The sequence below is a fragment of the Choloepus didactylus genome, chromosome 3 (assembly GCF_015220235.1).
Source record: "Choloepus didactylus isolate mChoDid1 chromosome 3, mChoDid1.pri, whole genome shotgun sequence".
Lineage (NCBI taxonomy): Eukaryota > Metazoa > Chordata > Mammalia > Pilosa > Megalonychidae > Choloepus > Choloepus didactylus.
The window spans coordinates 75049926-75073764 of NC_051309.1; the positions used below are offsets into that span (position 1 = coordinate 75049926).

The 23839-nt window shown below is 38.3% G+C and overlaps 1 protein-coding gene across 1 annotated transcript; it reads left to right on the forward strand.

The window, feature by feature from the left end:
• The first annotated feature begins 1198 nt into the window (after nt 1-1198).
• On the forward strand, nt 1199-22747 carry ENAM (enamelin). Its single transcript, XM_037831441.1, is given in 19 exon segments — nt 1199-1252; nt 1898-1942; nt 3551-3592; nt 8790-8989; nt 15975-16170; nt 16172-16360; nt 20115-20370; nt 20373-20801; nt 20804-20966; nt 20968-21069; nt 21071-21254; nt 21257-21311; nt 21314-21554; nt 21556-21677; nt 21680-21734; nt 22226-22340; nt 22342-22518; nt 22521-22608; nt 22611-22747. Coding segments are annotated over 19 exon segments (2850 nt in total).
• Nucleotides 22748-23839: the final 1092 nt, after the last annotated feature.

A 23839-nucleotide genomic window follows, 5' to 3' on the forward strand; every position in this document is an offset into this window, starting at 1 on the left:
GAAATGCTTCTACAAATTACTGATCCCTTTGTTCAATTACACTCTCCCAATTTCTCTGACGTACAAAAGGTAATTGATTACACCTACTTACATTATTCAGAAAATAATTTAGGTATAAGTAGATTATAAAATGCTGATGTGTCTTCCTCTGGGAAACATACAGAAGGGTGAGCATTGGCTCAAATCTCTACTAGATATATTTCATGCCCAGTAACAGGAAGAAGGAAGAAAAGGAATGAACAACTACTGGGTGCTTATATGCTAGTTACTGTGCCAAGAATTGGGTTGTATCTGATATACCATGAAAATGAATCATTCTGATTAAAACTTTTATTTTCCTCCATTGTATCTGCAAATAGAAATAGATTTTTCTTAAGGAATTCTCCAAGTAAATGCCTCTGAGTAAACTTTGTTAAAACATGTAAATATGAGACTTGTGTAATTAACTAGAATGAAATAAATGAAATCCATAAAAGCAATCTCCAAACTTCATATACAAGTCTATTGTTTCAAACCTTTTCCTCCATGTTTAATCAAAGTATCTAACAAAGGAGATAAATTTACATTTCTGCCTACTTCTTCCTATTTCCCTGACCATCACTTAAGCAGAAGTGATATTTAAAGGTAGAATAACAGTAATAATAACAACAAAAAAAGAAAATGACAGTATTCAGGAATATTTCAGTTTATTCAACAGGCCTCAATATAGTGGAATGTTGTCTATAACATCTTAGAATTTAGCACCAAATCCTGATTTAGGCATGTCCCCTCATTGTAACTGAGATTATTCTTTTCAGTGAATGTAGTTAAGAGTTACTATGCCTTTCCAAACCAGTATGGCAACTAGAAACTCAAAACTATCAATATTCATATTATTTTCTTAATCTCCTTATTTCTAATTTCAGCATTCCAGTGCTAGGAACCATCTTTGCAAGTATCAACAATAGTGCTCTCTCTCCCTCTCTTTCTTTCATTTTACTCTTAATTTTTCTCTTTAATCTGACTCTTTTGGCAGCTGGAATCATGCCAGGTAATAACTATCAAACAATTTTTATTAAAATTGTTATTAAAATGGCAGCAGAGGCCCCCCTTAACAGACAAATAGACTAGTGCTGGCATAAGTGCAATGCTCTAATCATAATTATCTCACCGTCGAGAGATAACATTCAGCTTTGTTTTCCAGGTAACAAGTGGGAAAATGAAGATTCTCCTGGTCTTTCTAGGTCTGCTTGGTAATTCCATTGCTATGCCAGTGAGTATTAAACATTTTTAGGCCTTTTCTTTGGGTTTTGTCATTGCATAGCTTGGTGTGCCAGTTTGAATGTATTGTGTCCCCCAAATGCCATTATCTTTGTGGTTTTGTGGGACAGACGTTTTGGTGCTGGTTAGATTTGCTTGGAATGTGCCCCACCCAGCTGTGGGAGGTGACTCTGGTAGGATACTCCCATGGAGGTGTGGCCCCACCCATTCGGGGTGGGCCTTGATCAGTGGAGCCATATAAATGAGCTGGCTCAAGGAGAGGAAACGGAGTGCAGCTGTGAGTGACATTTTGAAGAAGAGCAAGCTTGCTAGAGAGGAATGTCCTGGGAGAAAGCCATTTTGAAACCAGAACTTTGGAGCAGACGCCAGCCATGTGCCTTCCCAGCTAACAGAGGTTTTCCGGACGCCATTGGCCATCCTCCGGTGAAGGTACCCAAGTACTGATGTGTTATCTTGGACACTTTATGGCCTTAAGACTGTAACTGTATAGCCAAATAAACCCCCTTTTTAATAAAAGCCAGTCCATCTCTGGTGTTTTGCATTCTGCAGCATTAGCAAACTAGAACACTTGGGGACAATTGATGGTCTCATTTCAACTTGCACTGTGCATTTGTCACTAATGTTCTCTCGCCTCCAGATGCGAATGCCCTGAATGCCAGGATTTAGCAGTAAAAGTGAGGAGGTATGAATGTTCATTGTCTTCTTACATCTGAGTACAAGGATTCAGGTAGGGGGGCAGTGTATTTCAGAGCCCTTATGAGCAAGTTCATAATTTGGAATGGAGAGAGAGAAAGAACATCAGAAAACTTCCTGATTTATGAATTTTCTTGTGAAAGAGGTAGAGGGAGAGAGAGTTGAAAACTTAAACTCTCAAATCAAGGCCAACTACTAACTTCCCTAACATCATCCTACCCGTTTGCTTCGATATTCCTTTTCAGGTTAAATGTGTATTTGCGTTAAAGTCTAGTTAACGTTAGCTTCTTTGCCAAGTTTGTTAGCTAATAAAGGTAGCAGTCATATGCACCAAAGATTGTGCATATAGGTTGATACTTATGCCTGTAAATAGCTTTTACATGGCCCATACCCAGGATCATTAGCCAAAGCAATATACATCAGAAAGAAGGATCATCTTTTCATAGAATTATCACATTGTCAAACCCAAAATGCCAAAAGAGTGAAGTGAAACATTCAAAAATTCAAAAGAGGCCAAATTTTTATTCTCTATTATTGTACATTGATTCTTCTCAAAATAAAATTCTGACTTAAAAATTAAAGTGCCCTGGGAAATTTTTTTTATTTTAATTCATTTTTATTGAGATACATTCACATACCATGCAGTCATACAAAACAAAGCATACATTCAATTGTTTACAGTACCATTATATATTGTGCATTCATCACCAAAATTAATTTTTGATGTTTTCATTACCACACACACAAAAATAATAAGAATAAAAATTAAAGTGAAAAAGAACAATTAAAGTAAAAAAGAAGACTGGGTGCCTTTTTTTTTTCTTCCCCCATTTTTCTACTTATCCATCCATAAACTAGACAAAGGAGAGTGTGGTCCATATGGCTCTCCCAATCACATTGTCACCCCTCATAAGCCATATTTTTATACAAAATCATCTTCAAGATTCATGGGTTCTGGGTTGTAATTTGATAGTTTCAGGTATTTACTGCTAGCTATTCCAATTCATTAGAACCTAAAAAGGGTTGTCTATATTGTGCGTAAGAGTGCCCGCCAGAGTGACTTCTCAGCTCCTTTTGGAATCTCTCTGCCACTGAAGCTTATTTCATTTCCTTTCACAGCCCCCTTTTGGTCAAGAAGATGTTCTCCATCCCACGATGCCGGGTCTAGATTCCTCCCCAGGAGTGATATTCCATGTTGCCAGGGAGATTCACTCCCCTGGGTGTCAGATCCCACGTAAGGGGGAGGGCAGTGATTTCACCTTTCAAGTTGGCTTAGCTAGAGAGAGAGGGCCACATCTGAGCAACAAAGAGGCATTTGGGAGGAGGCTCTTAGGCACAATTGTAGAGAGGCCTAGCCTCTCCTTTTGCAGCAACAGTCTTCCCAAGGGCAAGTCCTGCGGTAGAGGGCTCAGCCCTTTAAACCACCAGTGCCCTGGGAAATTTTTAAAATTACATACTTATTTTAAATTCATGCATACCTAGTAAAAATAAATTATCACTGCTCTAGCTTGAAATCAGAAATTCAACTTATTTCTTATGATTTGTTGATTAAAACATTTTCATTTTATGCCACATTAACGGTTTCCTCTGGTCACAGCTGATGTAGTAAGGGCAATTCAATTTTATGAACTCCCCACATGTAAGTTCCTCTTTATATTATTTCTGATGATCTCTTGTTTATATCCAGATAGTCACATTGTAAAAGTTTATCTTAAGTAGTAGAGACACTACTGGCTAGCCACATGTTTTAGTTTCAATATAATTGTTATAAAAGTTTTAGGGGGAAAAAATAATTCCACCTTTCCAATCAGACCAAATTTTCTTCTTGTTCATAACAATTACTTTTTTCACATAAATCAAAATCACTTAGTAATTACAAGGATTCTTCATATCCAAAGAGATTCAAAGTATATTCACATATAAGGAGAACAAAAATAGCATAGTTAATACTGAGGGTAAAATTTATTTGGATTATCTTGAAAGATAACATTAAAATTATGAAGTAAGTTTTTATCTTACTTAAACAATTGTAAGTTACACTTGTCACTATGTGCTAATTCTTAGAACCACTAATATTGAGCCAATATCAGTTGAATACTTTTGGTGTAATCTTTCTGACAAAATTGTATGATAGTACTCATACTATATGTCACTTTTGACTTGTGTAGCATGATCATAAGAAGGACCATTTGGGGGGATCAATTTCCTCTTAACCTTTTTCATTCAAATCATTCTTTTTCAAAGCACCTCACCTAAATTCAACATCATTGTCAATTTTCTCTTCTTCAACTATTGACTGGTCCACCTCTCCAAATCCTCATTCTTGGTTTTAGTGAGTTTGCCTGCAATTTGGTATTTTCACCAATTTAATTACCACAAGATCCTGCTTGTTAATGCAAGATTTGCAATTTCTTCTTCCACTGAAATGCAGTACATTTGTGCTGTATTCTGAGAACATCATGGAATAGGTAGCAAAACACAGAAGAATGAAGACTGGCAATATAGACTAGTGTTAAACCAAGGAAGGAATGTTTGAATAAGGACAGATTTTGTAAGAGGTCAATTCATAAATTAGCATTTGCAGATTATAACTATTTTTACTTCCCCATCCAACCTTGAATTGTGGAGACTCTGAAAATGAAAATTGAATTAATGAGGATCTACTTATACCAAGAAGGACAGGCACTGTGCAAGAGCCTTTATATAGAAAGAATTGTTATTCTTCTTGTTTTTTTTTAACACTCTAACTTCCTTTATTTTTTTTTATTTTTGCCTTTTTCACCTCCTTGCTCAGTCATATAACAATCACATGGTTTTGAATTTGACACCAATTCCTTCTGTAATCTGACCTGTATACTTCTTTTTTTTTTTTTTCTGTCTCTAAATTTATTTGTATTTACATTTTATATGAAGGGAACATACAGTATGTAATACTTTGTGCCTAGTTTCCTTCAGTTAGCATAATGTTTTTTTAACTATTATTTTTTACAGTTAGAGAGGTTGTAAGTCTACAGAAAAGTCATGTAAAAAATACAATGTTTCCATATATAACCCTATTGTTGACATTTTGCATCAGTATGGTACTTTCATTACAAATGATGAGAGATATTAAAATATTACTGTTAACTATAGCCCACCGTCTACATTAGGTGTATTTTCCCCATGTACCACCCTATTATTAACACCTTGGAATAGTGTCATACATTTATCATAATTCATGAAAGAACATTCTAATACTTGTACTATTAACCACAGTTCATTGTCCAACAGGATTCACTGTGTTATACAGCCCCATATTTTATCTTCCAACTTTCCTTCTAGCAACATACATGACCCAAAATTTCCCCTTTCAAACACATTCACAAACAATTCAGCACTATTAATTACATTCACAGCAATGTGCTACTACCATCACTGTCCATTTCCAAACCCTTACAATCAACCGAAATAGAAAATCTGTACAAATTAAGCATTAACTCCCATTCTCTACACCCAACCCAGCCCCTGGTAACCTATATTCTAGATTCTAACTCTATGAGTTTGCTTTTTATAATTAGTTCATATCAGTGAGATCATACAATATTTGTCCTTTTATGTGCATCAGGACTTCATTCCTTCTTAAAGCTGAGTAATATTCCATCGTATCAATATACCACATTTTATTTATCCATTCATCAGCTGATGGACACTTGGGTTGCCTCCATCTTTTGGCAACTGTAAGTAATGCTGCTATGGACTGTGCAAATGTATTTTCAAGTCCCTGCCTTCAGTCCTTCTGGATATATATCTAGCAGAGGGATTGCTGAATCATAAGGCAATTCTATACTTGGCTTCCTGAAGAACTGCCAACTGTCTTCACAGCGGCTGCACCATTTTACATTCCCACAGCAGTGAATGAGTATTCCTCTACACTTGTAGTTTTCTGGGTTTTTTAATAGAGGCCATTCTAGTAGGTTTTATTTGCATTTCCCTTAAAGCTGGTGATGCTGAGCATCTTTTCATGTGCTTTTTAGTCATTTGTATTTCTTCTTTGAAAAAATGCCTATTCAAGTCTTTTAATTGGGTTGTATGTCTTTTTATTGTTGAGTTGTAGGATTTCTTTATATATTCTGGATATTAAACCCTTATCCAATATGTGGTTTAAAAATATTTTCTCCCACTGAGTAGGTTGTCTTTTTACTTTCTTCACAAAGTCCTTTGAAGCACAAAAGTTTTTAATTTTGAAGAGGTCCCATTTATCCATTTCTTCTTTCATTGCTTGTGCTTTGGGTATAAAATCTAAGAAATCACTGCCTACCACAAGGTCTTAAAGATACTTTCATACATTCTGTTCTGGTAGCTTTATAGTCCTGGTTCTTATGTTTAGTTCTTCGATCCATTTTGAGTTAATTTTTGTATAAGATGTGAGATAGTGGTCCTTTTTCATTCTTTTTGCATATGGATACCCAGCTCTTCCAGCACCATTTGTTGAAGACTATTCTGTCCCAGTTGGGTATACTCCTCAGCCTTGTTGAGTATCAGTTGTCCATAGATGTGAAGGTCTATTTCTGAACTCTCAATTCAATTCCATTTGTCAATATATCTATCTTTATTTCAGTATCATGCTGTTTTGATCACTATAGCTTTGTAATATGCTTTAAATTCAGAAGTGTGACTCCTCCAACTTTGCTCTTCTTTTTCAAGATGTTTTTAGCTATTCAGAGCCTCTTTCCCTTCCTAATAAATTTGATAATTGGTTTCCCATTTCTGCCAAGTAAGCTGTTGGAATTTTGATTGGGCTTCGTTGAGTCTTGTGGATTCTTTTCAGAGCCATTGTGGGAAGGCAGGTGGCAGCAGCCCCCAGGGCTGAGACAGGGGTGGGGGAGGGACAAGGAAGGAGCGAGGGGGCGCGGGGCCACCTTGGCGATTGCAGATCCGCAGGAGAAGGCGAGGTGTTCGGGAGAATGGACCCGGCAGGACGAGCTGAGGGCCGGGGCCCACTCAGCTCCTGGGCCTGCCGCAGTGGTCACTGCATTACCCCGTGGTGGCCCCTTTATGCGTTGCCTTTCGAGCCGCCGCTGCCACAGTAGCTGCCTCTTCCTCCAAGGTGCACCACTGCCCCTCAGCCACCGTGGATCCCTCTGCCAGGGAGCAAGCTCAAGCCTCAGGCTGGGCCGACACCTCTTGGTCAGAGAGCCAGAGGGACTGACCTGTATACTTCGTGCGCAAGGAAGGTTCAGGATTTAGAAAATCATCAATCAAATTCTTAAACTGAAGTTTCTTATTCAGTTCTGCCTCTTGGTTTGTTTGTTTGGTTGGTTTTCTAAAGGACTGAAATCGAAATTCATTTCTGTAAAATGACATGTAAAAGAAATTCTAGTACATATAAAGAAATCCTACAACTCAACAATAAAATGACAACCCAATTAAAAAATAGGCAAAAGACTTGAATAGACATTTTTCCAAAGAGGAAATACAAATGTTTAAAAAGAACCTGAAAAGAGGCTCAACATCACTAGCTGTTAGGGAAATGCAAATCAAACTACAATGAGATATCATGTCACACCTACTAGAATGGCCACTGTTAAGCATACAAAGCTATAAGTGTTGGAGAGAAGGTGGAGAAATTGGAATATTTACTCACTGATGATGGTTATGTAAAATGGTATGGCTGCTGTAGAAGACAGTCTGGCAGTTTCTCAGCAAGCTAAGTATAGAACTGCTATATGATCCAGAAATCCCCTTACTAGGTATATACTCAGAAGAACTGAAAGTAGGGACATGAACACACATTTGTACACCAGTGCTCATAGTGGCATTATTCACAATTGCCAAAAGATGGAAAACAACCCAAGTGTCCATCAACTGATGAACAGATAGCAAAATATAGTATACATATATGATGGAATATTAATCCACTATAAGAAAGAATGAAGTCCTGATGTATAAAAACATGCATAAACCTTGAGGACATTATGTTGAGTGAAATAAGTCAGACACAAAAGGACAAATATAGTAAGATCTCACTTCTATGACTTAAATATGAGTGAACTCATGGAGGTAATATCTAGAATATAGGTTACCAGAAGATAGAATGAGGTTAAAGAAAGGGAAACTGATGCTTAATGTGTGCAGAATTTTTAGTAAAGTTGTTTGTAAATGTTTGGAAATGAATAGAAGTGATGGTAACACATTACTGGAGTGTAATTAACAGTGCTGAATCATGGGTGTGACTGTGGTTGAAAGAGGAAGTTCAGGGTTGTTTTCCAGAAGGAAAGCTAGAGGATGAAACATGGGACTGTATAACATAGCTAACCCTGTTGTGGATGATGAAGGTGATTAATAGTACAAATATAAGAATGTTCTTCCATGAACTAGAACAAAAGTATGTCACTATTACAAAGTGTTAATAATAGGGTGATATATGGGGAAAATGCACCTAATGCAAACTACAAACTATGGTTAACAGTAACATTACAATGTTCTTGCATCAGCTTTAACAAAGAAACCACACTAATGCTGTGACAATAATAGGCAGGGTGAAAGGGGTTGGGGTTTTTCTTTGGGGAGCAATGTAAGTGTTCTAAAATTAATTATGGTGATAAAAGTACAACTCTGCGATTATACTGAGAACCATTGATTGTACACATGGATGGATTATATGGTGTGGGAAAACAGTGCTTTAATTTTTTAAAAAAAGAAATTCTAGATAAAGTTCTTTAAGTTTCCACTGTTGAGTCAAATTCCATAGGATTTCCAAGAACTTTGGCTGAATTTTGGAGGCAGACATTAGGAAGTGGGGAGAGCCTGAATCTCAGCCCCTAATATGATTTCTCTGCTTTTTGCTCCCCTTTCAGATGGGACAACTGGGTCCCATGTATGGAAACAGCATGCACCTCCCTCAGCTCTTCCCACAGTACCAGATGCCCATGTGGCCTCTGCCACCACCCAACACATGGCACCCACAGAAACCCACATCTCCCTTTGCACCCAGATGCCACAGCAAGACTGATCAGGCCCAAGAAACTCAGATTCCCAACCAGCCTCAGCCAAAGAAGTGACCACCAAAGCATCCTTCAAAGAAGCCACCACATGCCCCAGCTCAGCCCCAAGAGAAACATGCACCACCTCAGGTGAGGCTTGCCCAGCAAAGCTCCAAATCAAAGTATTAGATGGAACCTTAAGATATGAAGGGCCATGCCACCCCTGCTTATACACTTCCTCCCATGCTCCTCAGTACAGATGCTGCTATGACACAAGACAAGATTTAGTTTTGACAACTTTCTCCCAAGGTGATGCAATAACCACCTGTCCAAAACTGCCTGGTGAGTCAATTCATCCTACATTTGATTAAAAATTACCCAAATACTAGATTGCTTTAAAGAAGCTCCTTTTGCCTGTCTTCCCTCAGAGAATTCAGACCCCAGGGCATGGCAGGGATGGGGGAGGGCTAGAAACAACTTAAGCTTGACTTCTGACACCCTCGGCCAAGCCAGAACAGGGTCCATTGAAAATTAAAGGGATCGCACCTCTTTACACCAGTGGGGAGCTGTGGGCTGACAAGTGCCACCTGCAGGACAGGATAGGAGAAGCACAGAGTCTAGAGGCCTCACAGGAAAATCTGACAACCTGCTCCTCGGGGAAACTTGATACTGATTACATCTTCCTCCTGAGACCTGGGCCCATCTGGTCTGGGAAAATCTTATTGGGGTAATCAAAGAAACCAGATGCCTAGACAACAAAAAATTACAAGTCACATTATGGCCCAGTCAAAGGAACAAACCTACACTTCAACTGAGATACAGGAGTTGAAAGAACTAGTTAGAGACCTTCAAACAAATATGCTAAATCAATTCAAAAATCAAATCAATGAGTTCAGGGAAGATATGACAAAAAGAGATGAAGGATATAAAGAAGACATTGGGTGAACATAAGAAAGAACTCAAAAGTCTGAAAAAACTATTAGCAGAACTTATGGGAATGAAGGGCACAATACAAGAGATGAAAAACACAATGGAAACATATGACAGCAGATTTGAAGAGGCAGAAGAAAAGATTCATGAACTGGAGGACAGAACATCTGAAATCCTACACACAAAAGAACAGATATGGAAAAGAATGGAAAAATATGAGCAGCGTCTCAGGGAACTGAATGACAACATGAAGCACATGAATGTACATGGCATAGGAGAAGAAAAGGGAAAAGGGGCAGAAATAATAATGGAGGAAATAATCACTGAAAAATTTCCATCTTTTATGAAAGACATAAAATTACAGATCCAAGAAGTGCAGCGAACCCCAAACAGAATAGATCCGGATAGACTTATGCCAAGACACTTAATAATTGGATTATCAAAAAACATCAAAGACACAGAGAGAAGTCTGAAAGCAGCAAGAGAAAAACGATCCATCACATTCAATGGAATCTCGATGAGGCTATATGCATGTTTCTCAGTAGAAACCATGGAGGCGATAAGGCAGTGGTATGATATATATAAGATACTGGAGGAGAAAAACTGCCAACCCAGAATTCTATATCTGATAAAACTGTCCTTCAAAAATGTGGGAGAGTCTAAAATATTCTCAGACTAACAGACACTGAAAGAGTTTGTGAATAAGATACCTGCTCTACAGAAAATACTAAAGGGAATACTACAGGCAGATAGGAAAACACAGGAGAGACAGGTTTGGAGCACAATATTGGGTGATGGTAGAACAACAATGTAAGTACACTGAAGAAAGATGACTGTGAGTAAGGTTTAAAGAGGAAGGTTAAGGGCATGTATGACACCAGAAGGAGAAATAGAAGATAAAGACTGGGACTGTATAACTTAGTGAAACCTAGAGTGGTCAATGAGTGATTAAATGTAAAGAAGATCTTTTTAAAATACAGAGGCAACATAGTATAGCAACATGAGCATTAATTTGAGTTAGGGAACAAAGATTAGAGTTCTACCCTCAGGCCTTATTAGTTATATGACCCCAAACAAATCACTTCACCTTTCTAGACTTATTTCCCCATGAATAAACCAACTTGTGTCTAAGTCCATTTCAGATACATACTTTGATGACCTTGCCCTGAATGTTAACACTGGAAAGTACTTTAGGATGGCATAAGTGTACTCCTAACTTAAGACAAGGGAATGCACAAATGAGTTCTCAAGATTCCATCCAGTGTGGAAATTCTAAGGCACTGGCTTTCAGTCAGTTAAAATTTATTATCAGACACTATTATAGATATAGGAAATACAAAACAGAATAAAAAGAATTTGAATACTGACTTCAGTCATTTATCAGCTATATGACTAAAGCAAGTAACTTCTCTGAAGCTGCTTCTTAAGAAAATGGGAATAACAATAGCATATATCTTCTAGGATTATGTGAGGATTAAATGAATTCACCAATATAAAATGCTCATTGCAGTGGCAAGAACATGAGTTCAATACTAATAGTTCCATTATTATTGTCTTTGCCATTAAAAAAAATGCAGTTTAATGGGAAGGGAAATGTAGAGTCTCAGGTTTCAAATAGTTATGTTTAGTTGGTTTGCTCCATTTTTCTCACTTATTCTTCTCACTTCCATGTTATTCTGATTTTTCTTTCACTCTAGGCATTCCAACCATTTGCCAATGGGTTATTTCCCTATCCACAGCCAACATGGCAAATGGCACAGGTGAGGTTTTTTTAATTTTCACTAGAAGGGAAAAATTATATTTGCACATTTTATCTCAAACTGATATGAGTTTTTGCACTCATAGAATGCCATATCCCAATAAGCAGAGGAAGAAAAAAATTTTTTGCATCACTAATTATGTAGGAAAAATATAAAGAACTTTTTGAATGAATTTTTCTCTCAGATTGGTGACAGGAACACAGCCTAAATCACCAACTAACTACTAATAACATCTTTAGATAATTACTTAATTTTAAGGAATTGTGCTTAATACCTCACTACTTTGTCCTAAGAGATTAGAAAACACTAAGATTATCCTTATTATAATGTAGAGGGGAAATTGGCACAAAATGAAGTTTGAAAATCATAAAGTAAATTATCATTACACTAAGATCTTTCAATGAAATCTTATTATTTCTAGACTCAGCTGGATCATTATAAAGAATCTTGCAAAATAATATTTGCAAGACTCCTCAGCTTAAAATTATTAAAGTAAAATTAATGTTGAGATTGTATTATAGGCATTAAAATTATGAATAGTAAAATAAACTATTTGAATTAAAGAAATATTAAAGGCCAGTTTCTGTTAAACTAACAAAAACAACAACAACAAATATTTGAAGATGGTTCATCAGCTATGGCATTGTTTTTTCTTGTCTACAACTCTACAACCAAGAAATCTTCCTGTCTGCAAGGAACAATTCATTTCAAGGAATAAAAGTTCCTTAACTTCTTTTTTCCTTTAAAGAATAACTTCCTTTTCCTGGTTATATTGAGCCAAGGAAACTAAGGTAATACCAGATAAATGTTAAAAGAAGATGGACATGATTCTCATGTTGAAGTAGCTATTAATCTCATCTATATAAAACTTCTTGATTGTCTGTGGGAGCTAGAACTGTTTTTCTAAGCACCCCTACTCTGTAGCAATCCCTGAGTAGAAACTCTTTCCCAAATTTGATTAGGAAAAGTAACCTTGGTCAAATAAAAATAGTGTAGCAATAATCCAAGAAGGATTGTCAGTTTGTCACCTTAAATGTGAAGTTAGGCAGTCTAAAAATAACATCAATATTTAATCTCCATATTAGATGCTCTTTCTAACATGGATGTTTGGATCCCCAAAATACTTAAATCTTTGTTTGCTTGCCTGTGTGTGTGTGTGTGTGTGTGTGTGTGTGTGTGTGTGTGTTGGAAGATTCGGCTGAAGTCTTTCTATTTACCAATATTCACTGATGGATTTTGTAACAGCTATTAACAGCTAGATTGTAGGAGCTAATGACTCAGAAGCTGAAAGCTAATATTGCTAACTAACACCTAATGTCTGCTTCTGCCTATCTTAAGTCACCTTGAGTCTTACAAACAAATGACAGCATAGTGTGTGTTTCTTCTTGTGTCTATTGTATTTTTCACCTTTCAGAGGATATTGCCAGGTTATGGACACCCACCAACTAGCAACAATGAGGAATCAGGGGTAAATACAAGCAAAACTGCATTCTCCTATTAGAAATTACAATCCTAAAGTCTCTGCTTTTATGATCCCCGTCTAATAAAAAGTTAAAATCCAACATATGAAGCTGTAGCTCAAGCACCCAAGATAAAAAAATTTTAATTTAAAATTTTAAAAACACTGAAAAAAAAATCAAGCCAGGAACCTAAAATAAAGTAAATGTGATATATTGTTTCTCCTATGCATAGATAGGAATTTAATTTTACATGTATGGGAATCCCTTTCTCAAAGAAGGCTATTAAGCTTTGCTCCAGGTTGATGCTGGACCCTAGTGATGAAACAATTAGTAAATAGAAAAGGAAGTAGGAGCATCTTAGAATTTTATCCCTAGAAGGGAATTTAGTGATCATCTAACTCCCTCATTGTACAAATAAATTGAAGAGCAAAGAAGTTAAATTACTATTCAATTTTGCCTGCTAAGTTAGTGACTAAACTGGACCCAGAATCTAAGTCTTCTGACACCTTATCCAATGGCTTTTTTACTACATCACAGAGGAGAAGAGCCAAATGCATATATCACAAAGTGATATACTGTTAACATGTCCTATGTTTGTCATCAAAAAAATCACTTTAGTGATTATGGCCCAGCCCCCTGCCCTTGGAACTTACTTCCTCTTTTCCCCTAAATATAGGAAATATCCTCAGTGGAATTAGGAAACCCAATAGCTCGGGGGAGGGGGGTGGTATTCTTAAAACACTGATGTTGAAAAGTACTATGTTAGTAATAATATCAGGTGCTTTTAAAAATATCATTGTGGTATAATTCCAAATAAAAGTGATTAAAATAGTTGTGTTCAACCTGGAAACCAGCAGTTAAATGATTTCACAAACATAACATCGGAAAGTGAAGAAGAATGACCTGGGCAATTGACATAGGCATTAGGAAGTCACATTCTGCCTCTGGGAACACTGCCCAATTTCCTGCAACAGGTTGGAGCCATAGTCTCACCTGCTCATCATCTCCATCTGCCAAAGAGGATAAAATATTTTTCTCTAGGTGGTATTTGTTCTGAAAAAAATAGATAACTTAAATGCTATACAAATATCTGACAAACATATTGAATTCATGGGGATTAAATCATTCATTTAAAGAAATCATTCATTTAAAGAAAAATTATTCAGCACCACTATACTAGCTGCTAGGAAAACAGGGATGAGAAGTATAAGGTTCTCACTCAAAAACTTAATCAAGTGGGAAGATCCCAAGAAAATAGGCCGTAAAATTCGGTGGGATAACTGTTATAACAGAAGTCTGTACTGCTATGGACACAAGGGAGTAGAACCTAATTCTACCCATAGATGTCAGGAAAGCATCACAGAGAAGGAAGCATTCAAGCTGAGTCCTGAAAGAAGAGTCAAGTTTGCCAGGACAGTAAATGTGTAGGAGGAGGAAAGGTTCTGTATGAAGACGCCATGTACAAAGGCACTGAAATACAAAGAGAACAGAGCACTCAAAGAACTAGAATCAGTTGTGATTTGCAACCTCACAAAATACAAGGGGAAGGAAATGACGCTGGATGTAATAGTCATGGACAGATGATTATTGCAATAATTATGATGATGATGTAATATGTGCACACTTTCTAAATACCAGGCATTAAGCCAAGCCCTTTACATATGTTACTTCATTTGACCAATGACCCACATGGCAATTTATGAAGTGGATATTACTTTACTATATTATCTCCATTTTACAAATGAATAAATTGAGGTTGCCCCAGATTCATTCTACTAATTTTACAGAGATTTTAATCCTGATCTGTCTAGAGTCCCACTCTTTAGCACCATGCTGTACTATTTTGTATGTTATGCTAAGGGATTTAGAGTTTATCCTGTAAGGTAAGGACAACTTTAAATCATATTTAAAGAGGAAAGTGGCAGAATTTTCCTGCCAATCCTACTCCATCTTCTACTAGTCTGATGGTCATGTGGAGGCAAGATTAGAGAAAAGTAAGATTACATACAGGGCAACCAATAAGAAAACATTGCAGTAGTTCAGGGGAACTAGGGGTAAAGGAGGAAGTGACAAAGATGAAAGTTTAGATTTTAAAGGACTTGGTTGTTAATTGTCTGGGAAGAGTAAAGGAGAGATCAGAAACTTGGAAAACTGTGTAAATGGTGGTGAATGTTGCTTAGATACAGAATATTGGAGAAGGAGGTTTGGGGTTGGGGTGGGGGTAGTGGGGAGATGAGCCCAGTTCTGGGTACATTCAGCTGGAGGTATTTATGAGATCTTTAGTGGAGCAGTCTTTCTACCTCAACCCCAGGAGAAAGTATCCTGGACCAGAATTATGACATTGGGAGTTAAGACATATTGAAGCCATGGGCATGCAATAGATTTCTCAAGGCAGGTGTGCAAAATAAGAACAGAAGAATGAAAAGGATAGAGGATGGAACCTTTCCAAAAACTCAAATTTAGGAGACAGGCCTAGGAAGAAAAGGCTGAGAAGAAGTTGTCAAAGTTAGAGAACCAGAAAGGAGAACAAACGGGGAGTAGGGTCATAGAAACCAGCAGCATATCAAATCTCAACAACAACAACAAAAAAAGCATTGACAATGGTATTAAAAGAAGCATGTGGCTGATGGGATTTCCCTATCACACTAAAAAATTTCAAACATCAAAGTGGGAAACAAAGAGTAATTACCAATTTCCATCTTTTTTCTTACAGAATCCTTACTTTGGATATTTTTGGATATCAGGGATTTATTATTATAAATCCTTATTATAGAAAAGATGTTTGAATAACATTTTGAAAAACCCAAAGAAAAAGATCCACCTAAAGCAGAGAGTTCAGCTACAGAGCCCACTGCTAATTCAACAGTTCCTGAGACTAATTCTACCTAACCAAATATAACCAATCCCAGAGGGAGTCAAGGCAGAAATGACAATAGCCCAACAAGAAATAGCGTCCATGTGCCAAACCCTGGCAGCAATCCTACAGCTCAAAACAGGGCCATCCTACCCCCTGAGATTAATGTTTCAGGCCAGGGAATGCCAAGAATTCAAAACCCTTGGGGATCATGTCAGACAAATATTTATGAAAATTATCCAAATCCTAACATCCGAGGGGTTTCCTGCAAGAAGACAATGGTGTCCCACTGGTACCACCATGGGACACAGACAGAATGGGCCTTATTACCAAAATCAAGTTCAAAGGGGTCCTTGGTGGAATTCCTTTGCTCTTTTTTTTTTTTTTATACACCGCCCCCCCACACCGAGATGTCCTTCCTTCTCAGTGTCATTTCCAAGAGTTTAGTAGCCTCTTATTGAATGGACCCAACACAGGTTGCTTCCTCCTTTTGGATGGTGGATGTACCCTTTCTTACTTGGGGCAGCACCTTTACCTGCTGACAGGTTGTGGTAGGGTGATCTCCTTACTTCTACTTTGGTTGCTCGCCAGCATTTTCTCCACAGAATAGCCAGCGACTTTTTTTTTTTTTATTGTGATTGTTCACATACCATGCAATTATCCAAAGATCCAAAATGTACAATCAATTGCCCCCAGTACCATCATACACCTGTGCATCCATCACCACAATTAATTTTTGTTCAATTTTTACAACATTTTCATTACTCTGGAAAAGAAATAAAAACAAAGAAGGAAAAAAAAGAAAAGGAAAGAAAAGGAAACTCAAACCCTCTCATTTCCCTAACCACCCCCCTTCATTGCTAACTCGTAGTATTGGTATAGTACATTGTTACTGTTTATGAAAGAATGTTGAAATACTACTAACTGTAGTATATTGCTTACAATAGGTATATATATTTCCCTATATGTCCCTCTATTATTAACTTCTAGTTGTAGTGTCATACATTTGTTCTGGTTCAAGAAAGAGATTTCTAATATTTGTAGAGTTAATCTTGGATTGCCCACCACAAGGTTTACTGTTTTACACATTCCCATCTTTTAACCTCCAACTTTTCTTCTGGTAGCATACATGACTCTGAGCTTCCCCTTTCCACCACAGTCATGCACCATTCAGCACTGTTAGTTATTCTCACAATGTGCTACTGTCACCTCTGTTCATTTCCAAACATTCAAGTTCATCCTAGTTGAACATTCTGCTCATACTAAGCAACCGCTCCCCATTCTTTAGCCTCGTTCTATATCTTGGTATCTTATATTTCATGTCTATGAGATTACATATTCTAATTAGCTCCTATCATGAGATCCTGCAATATTTGTCCTTATGTGTCTGGCTTATTTCAGTCAGTATATTGTCCTCAAGTTTTCATCATCAACCCAATTTTTTTTTAAGATGGTTTTATTCACACCCCATATATTCCATCCTAAGAAACAATCAGTGGCTCCCTGTATAGTCACATATTTATGTGGTCACCACCCTCACCACTTTCTATATAAGGACATCTCCATTTCTTCCACAAAGCAGAAGGAAGAGTCAAAGAAGGTTGAGAGGCAAAAGAAAAAGAAAAAAGAGAGAAAAAAAAAAACAAAAAAAACATGACAGCTAGGAAGCAGCAAAAGGAAAGATAACCTTAGATCAAAGTAGCATAAAGAGTCAAACACCACCACCAATGCCAAGAGTCTCACAACCCTCCCCCATGCCTCCCTCTTATCTGCATTTACCTTGGTATATTGCCTTTGTTACATTAAAGGAAGCATAATACAATGATTCTGTTAATTATGGTCTCTAGTTTACATTGATTGTATTTTCCCCCAGTACCTCCCTATTTTTAACACCTTGCAAGGTTGACACTCATTTGTTCTCCCTCTTGAAAAAACATATTTGTACATTTTATCACAATTGTTGAATACTTTAGGTTTCACCGAGTTACACAGTCCCAGTCTTTATCTTTCCTCTTTTCTTCTGGTGTCCCACATGCTCCTCACCTTCCTCTTTAACCATATTCATAGTTATCTTTCTTCAGTATACTTACATTGCTGTGCCACCATCACCCAAAATTGTGTTCCAAACCTCTCACTCCTGTCTTTTCCTATCAGTCTGTAGTGTCCCCTTTAGTATTTCCTATAGGGCAGGTATCTTGCTCACAAACTCTCTCATTGTCTGTTTGTCAGAAAATATTTTGAACTCTCCCTCATATTTGAAGGACAATTTTGCTGGATATAGGGTTCTTGGTTGGTGGTTTTTCTCTTTCAGTATCTTAAATATATCACACCACTTCCTTCTTGCCTCCATGGTTTCTGCTGAGAAATCTGCACGTAGTCTTATTAACCTTCCTTTGTATTTGATGGCTCTCTTTTCTCTTGCTACTTTCAGGATTCTCTGTCTTTGACATTTGATAATCTGATTATTTAGTGTCTTGGTGTAGGCCTATTCAGATCTAATCTGTTTGGAATATGCTGCACTTCTTGGATCTGTAATTTGATGTCTTTCATAAGAGATGGGAAATTTTCAGTGATTATTTCCTCTATGATTGCTTCTTCCCCTTTTCCCTTCTCTTCTCCTTCTGGGACACCAATGATATGTACATTCTTGTATTTCATTTTGTCCTTAAGTTCCTGGAGACATTGCTCATATTTTTCCATTCTTTTCTCTATTCTGTTCTTTTGTGTATAGGCTTTCAGGTGCCTTGTTCTCCAGTTCCTGAGTGTTTTCTTCTGCCTCTTGAGATCTGCTATTGTATATTTCCATTGTACCTTTCATCTCTTATGTTGTGCCTTTCATTTCCATAGATTCTGCCAGTTGTTTTTTTGAACTTTTGATTTCTACCTTATGTACGCCCGTGTTTTCTTTATAGCCTTTACCTCTCTTGCTATATCTTCTCTAAACTTTTTTAATTGATTTAGTGTTAGTTTAAATTCCTGTATCTCAGTTGAAGTGTAAGTTTGTTCCTTTAACTTAGTTTTTCTTAGTGTAGGTTGTAGTTTTCTGTTGTCTAAGCGTCTGACCTCCTTAGCCACCCCAATCAGGTTTTCCCAGGTGAGAACAAGCTCAGGTCCCAGAAGGAGGAAATATTCAGTATCCAATTTCCCTGATGATGTGTCTTAGAGGATTGACACACCCTGTGCTTTCCTGCCCGGCAGGTGGCAACTGTCAGTCTGTCACTCCAGACTGGTGTAAGGAGGTGTGGCCAGAGGCTGTTTTCCCCCAGGCTCTGGGGTCTGGTTCTGAATGGAAGGTAGATAGTAGTGCTGAGCCCCACCTCTTCCTCTTGGGAAGCTATGCCCCCTAGAAAGAGGTCATTTGCCTATAAATAGATTTTTTGTTTCTCTGACTCTGCTATCTCCACCCTTGTCTGGGTCAGAGTGCTGCAAGTTTAAAATGGCTGAAGCTTTCTGTACTGTAGAGCACTGCAAGCCAAAAATGGTTGAGGCTTTCTCCACTGAGCCACCCAGGTTAAGAGAGAGAGAAAGGGACAGAAAGCCCCCAAGATTCACCCATCGGCCAGAGATAGCACCTGATCCTTTGGTCTCCCCGTCCCAAGACACATGTCCCCTAACTCTCCAAGGTCAGTCATCACCAAAAGCCTCTGTCTGCTTGTTGGGGGACTCACAGTCTATCATGAGCGGTTAACATTAAAACCCCAGTTAGAGCTGGGCTGAGGTATACTCACTTGTTCAGAGAGTGCTGCTCTCTAGCACCGCTAGGCTTCTGTGAGGGAGGGGCTCTCAGCTCTCGGCTCAGGTCCACAGTTTTTACTTACAGATTTTATGCTGCAATCTCGGACATTCCTCGCAATTCAGGCTGGTGTATGGTGAGTGGACAGTCACATTTGTCTCCCCGCATTTATTCCAGGTTGTTTACTAGTTGTTCCTGTTGTTTATTACTTGTTCCAGGGGGGCTAACTAGCTTCCATTCCTCCCTATGTGGCCATCTTAGCTCCTCCGCCAGTGATCTTTTTTTCTCCTTTGCTCTTGAAAGCAAACAAGCAGTTTGTCCAGGAAATCCACATTAGCACAAAGTTTGCCCTTCTACTTCACAACATAATTCTCCCAATCATACAGGAAATCCAGCAAATTTCAGAAGAAAGATTCAGGGGCTAAATAAACACCATGTGAGAACTGATGTTGCCCCACATGGTCCGAACATGACACTGTCTGCCACAGTGAAAAAGTCCAAAATCCAAGGGAGAAGCCAGAAAGTCAAAACGAAAGAATAGTTTTTCCTGCAAGGGATATAACTGGCCCCTGGAAAAACCCTCAAGATTATGGAGTTAATAAATCAAATTACAAACTGCCTCACCACCCTGAGGGCAACAGGCCAGTCCCAAGTTTTAATTTTATTGATTAATGGGAAAACTCCCATTACCCAAGAGGTGATTCCAGGACAGTCCCAAATTTGATGGACAAACCCGAAGCCAGTATTTGCCCAAAGGGAGTGCTTTAGAACCAAGAAGAACCCCATGTGAAACAGAAACTAATCAGCCAGAATTAAAGTACAGTACATTTCATCCTGTGTATCCTGAGGAAATCCCTTCCCCTGCAAGAGAGCATTTTCCTGCTGGAAGAAACACTTGGAACTACCAAGAAATCTCTCCAACTTTTGAGGAAGATCCTGGCAGGCAGGAAAGACACTTACCTCAGCCTTCCCATGGCTCAAGAGGAAATGTTTTCTATCTTGAATATAATCCCTGTGATCCCAGGGAAAACTCCCCATACCTTAGAAGCGATACATGGGATGAGAGAGATGATTCTCCCAATATGGTTGCTATGGGGCAACCAGAACATCCATTATACCCCATGAATACTCCAGATCAAAAAGAGACAGACCCTTTAATGAAGAGGACCCAATTGATCCCACTGGAGATGAACCTTTCCCAGGGCAACGTAGATGATGGGGGAGGAAGAATCCAGCTTTAAAGGAGACCCAAATGCTAGGCACTGTGAAGGCCCAGCAATATACCCCAAATCAACTAAAGGAATATTCACCATTTCTTAGATAATCCATCAAAACCCAGGGAGGATATTCTTTACAGTGAATTTTACCCGTAGTGCCCAGATGAGAATTTTCCATCATATAATACAGCTCCCACCATTTGTGGAGAGCAGGGGCTATTAAGTTAATAATGCTGTTGGACAAGAAGAAAGTATTCTGTTTCCTTCCTGGAAAGCCTGGGACGACAGGACACAAACCCATGGATGAAAAGAAAGATGGCCATATTTTAACAGAAATTTCTGGGATGAGATAACAAATTTACACAAAACCCCACCTAATTCACCAGACCTGAAGACAACCAGCACTATTCCAGTAACTCCCCAGCTGGGCTTCAGAACAATCCAAATGGCATGAAGGTGAGAATTGAAACTATGGCATGCAAATTGATAGGTTAAATTCAACAGAGGGAGAACATTTGGCCTTTCCAGACTTAATTCCTCAAAGTTACCTAACAGGTCAAAAAGAAGCAAATTTATTTCATTTAAGCCCAAGAGGTCCCTGCAGTGGTGCCACAGGGACTAAGGACAATCCACTTGCTCTACAAGAGTATATTCCATCTTTGTACCAGGGGAGAACCAAGACATCAGCCCCCTGTGTATTAAAGTATATTGTATACTAAGCATGCAAGACATATCATCTCCTCGACAGGCATCCTACTGGGCCAAAGAAACAGCTCAAAGAAGAGACCGCCTGGGGAAAGCCGAAACCCAAGCCCTTTAGAGATGACGTGTCGTCTCTGAGGAGGAACACACCATATTCTATAGGGTTAGCATTTTAAATGTAACTCTGAAACTGTAAGCAAGCTGTGTACTTACTTTTAGTCTCACAGAGAAGCAAAAATATGGGCTGCACCCAGGCACATACAGATACCAATTAAGCTATGCATTAATCACTATTGTTTGTGTTCTCTCATCTATTGCCCCAGATTTGGAGGCACCATGTTCCATGTATCTTAAAGAATGTAATCCTAAAGGATGTAGTAAATAACTAAGAAACTAATGAAGTTCTTCAGACCCCTGCTAAATGTTACATATTACCCAAGATGATTAACTTTCTTTGTCTCTAATGTGTACAAAAGCCATAAGAAAAATCACTATGGGAAGGCAGACTTGGGAATTTCCCCTGCCCTCTGCCAGCATAAGTAAAACTTCTTTTTCCTCCACAGTTGCATTCAGTGGTGTCTGTGCATTAAGCCATGCCTTGTGATGAACCCATATTTGTGTGTGTGTGTGTGTGTGTGTGTGTTTCATCTTCAGTTCTATAAAGAATCAACTGGGCCAAAGGGGAATTTTGCCCTTTCTTGAAGCCAGTTCCCTTCAATCTAAGAATACACCTTGTCTCAAAAGTGATCTTGGAAGAGATGGGTATGACTGTTCTGGAACAAATATTTGAAGGCAGCCAACTCAATGAAAGAACCGTTGAACTTACTCCTGAGCAGCTTGTCATCAGTACCCCTGATGAAAGCCCCAATCCAGAGGGAATCCAAAGTGAAGTCCAAGGAAATGAGGGTGAGAGCCAGGAGCAAATACCACCTAGCCTCCAAAGGTTAGACCATGTTTTGGCTCCCAAGTAGCAAAGCATCATTCCTCCAGCACTGCAACTCCATCTAGAATGGAAGGCAAGGCCCATTTGATAGGGATCCAATAATGCCTACTGAAAATCCCAGCACATCTTCTGGGTTAGCTACTGGGGCACAGTTTAAGAGTAGAAATGTAGACCCACTTAACAAAGGTGAACACACTCCATCTGAAGCCTTTAAAAGAGAGACCAATCCATAGGACTAGGTTCAAGACTGCACTACTTCAGGCCTAGGGATTACTTCAACCATGCATTCTTTGGGGGAAGATAAAAACTAATCTTCTGTACTGGTGGTTCCGAAACATTTTCCCCCAAGATTCTGTTAAGTTTCTGACCCTCTTGGTGATCCTTAAGCTTTTCCCCACCCCAGCAATAGGAATAGTGGCCCAGGTGGTGCTGATGAGATTGGGCCCCTGGGAGTTGCTGGATATAGTGCTGCCAAAAATTAGCGCAAATCCAAAAAGAAGCAGGAAATCCATGACCACCTCTGCCTTTAACTTGGAAGCTAATTATCTGGGTTAGCTTCCCTTTGCTTGCTGATTCTTACTTTTTCTCTCAAAGTTCCATTCTTACAAAATTGTCTGGTTTTGCAAGACTGAAAAGCAAATGAACTTTCTATTTTGTGTATGGAAGTCTACACATCAGCATAGTCCTAATGCATTACACTTCTTTAAAGAAAACTCAGAAGACAGGATCTTTGAGTTACTTTATTACTTATTTAGACATATCTCTGCCCACTTGTTTCCTTTCCCTCACTTACCCCTGTCTCCTTCAGCCATGTCCTTAAGGAAGCTAAAGAAGATTCATCTTGCCTTCTGGAAACCAAATTTCATTTCTAAAAACCAAAAAGGGAACCAGATATGTTGGATTTAAAATAAATAGCTGTGCTCCTCCTTCACAAAACCTCAAAGATTTCACTATGACTTAAGTCAACTGCCCAATTCAAACTCAGAAGAAAACCCACCGGATGGAAAATAGATGATCACCATTTCACAAAAGAATGTAACATTTAATTTTTTTAACTTTTTATTTGAAATAATTTCAAACTTAACAGGATAGTTGCTAAAATAATAAAAACCCCAAATAGAGAACTACAACATACCCCCAAACCCCAAATATTCAAATTCACCAATTTTAACACTTTGTAGCATTTGATTTTGTCCACCTCTTCTTCCTTGCCTTTCCATCTCACCCCTACCCCAATAACATCTGTCACTGGATCTCTTTCTCCCACTTCGAATTTATACCCAACAAGATTTAGAAAATGGATTGAGCTGGTAACAGGCAAAATT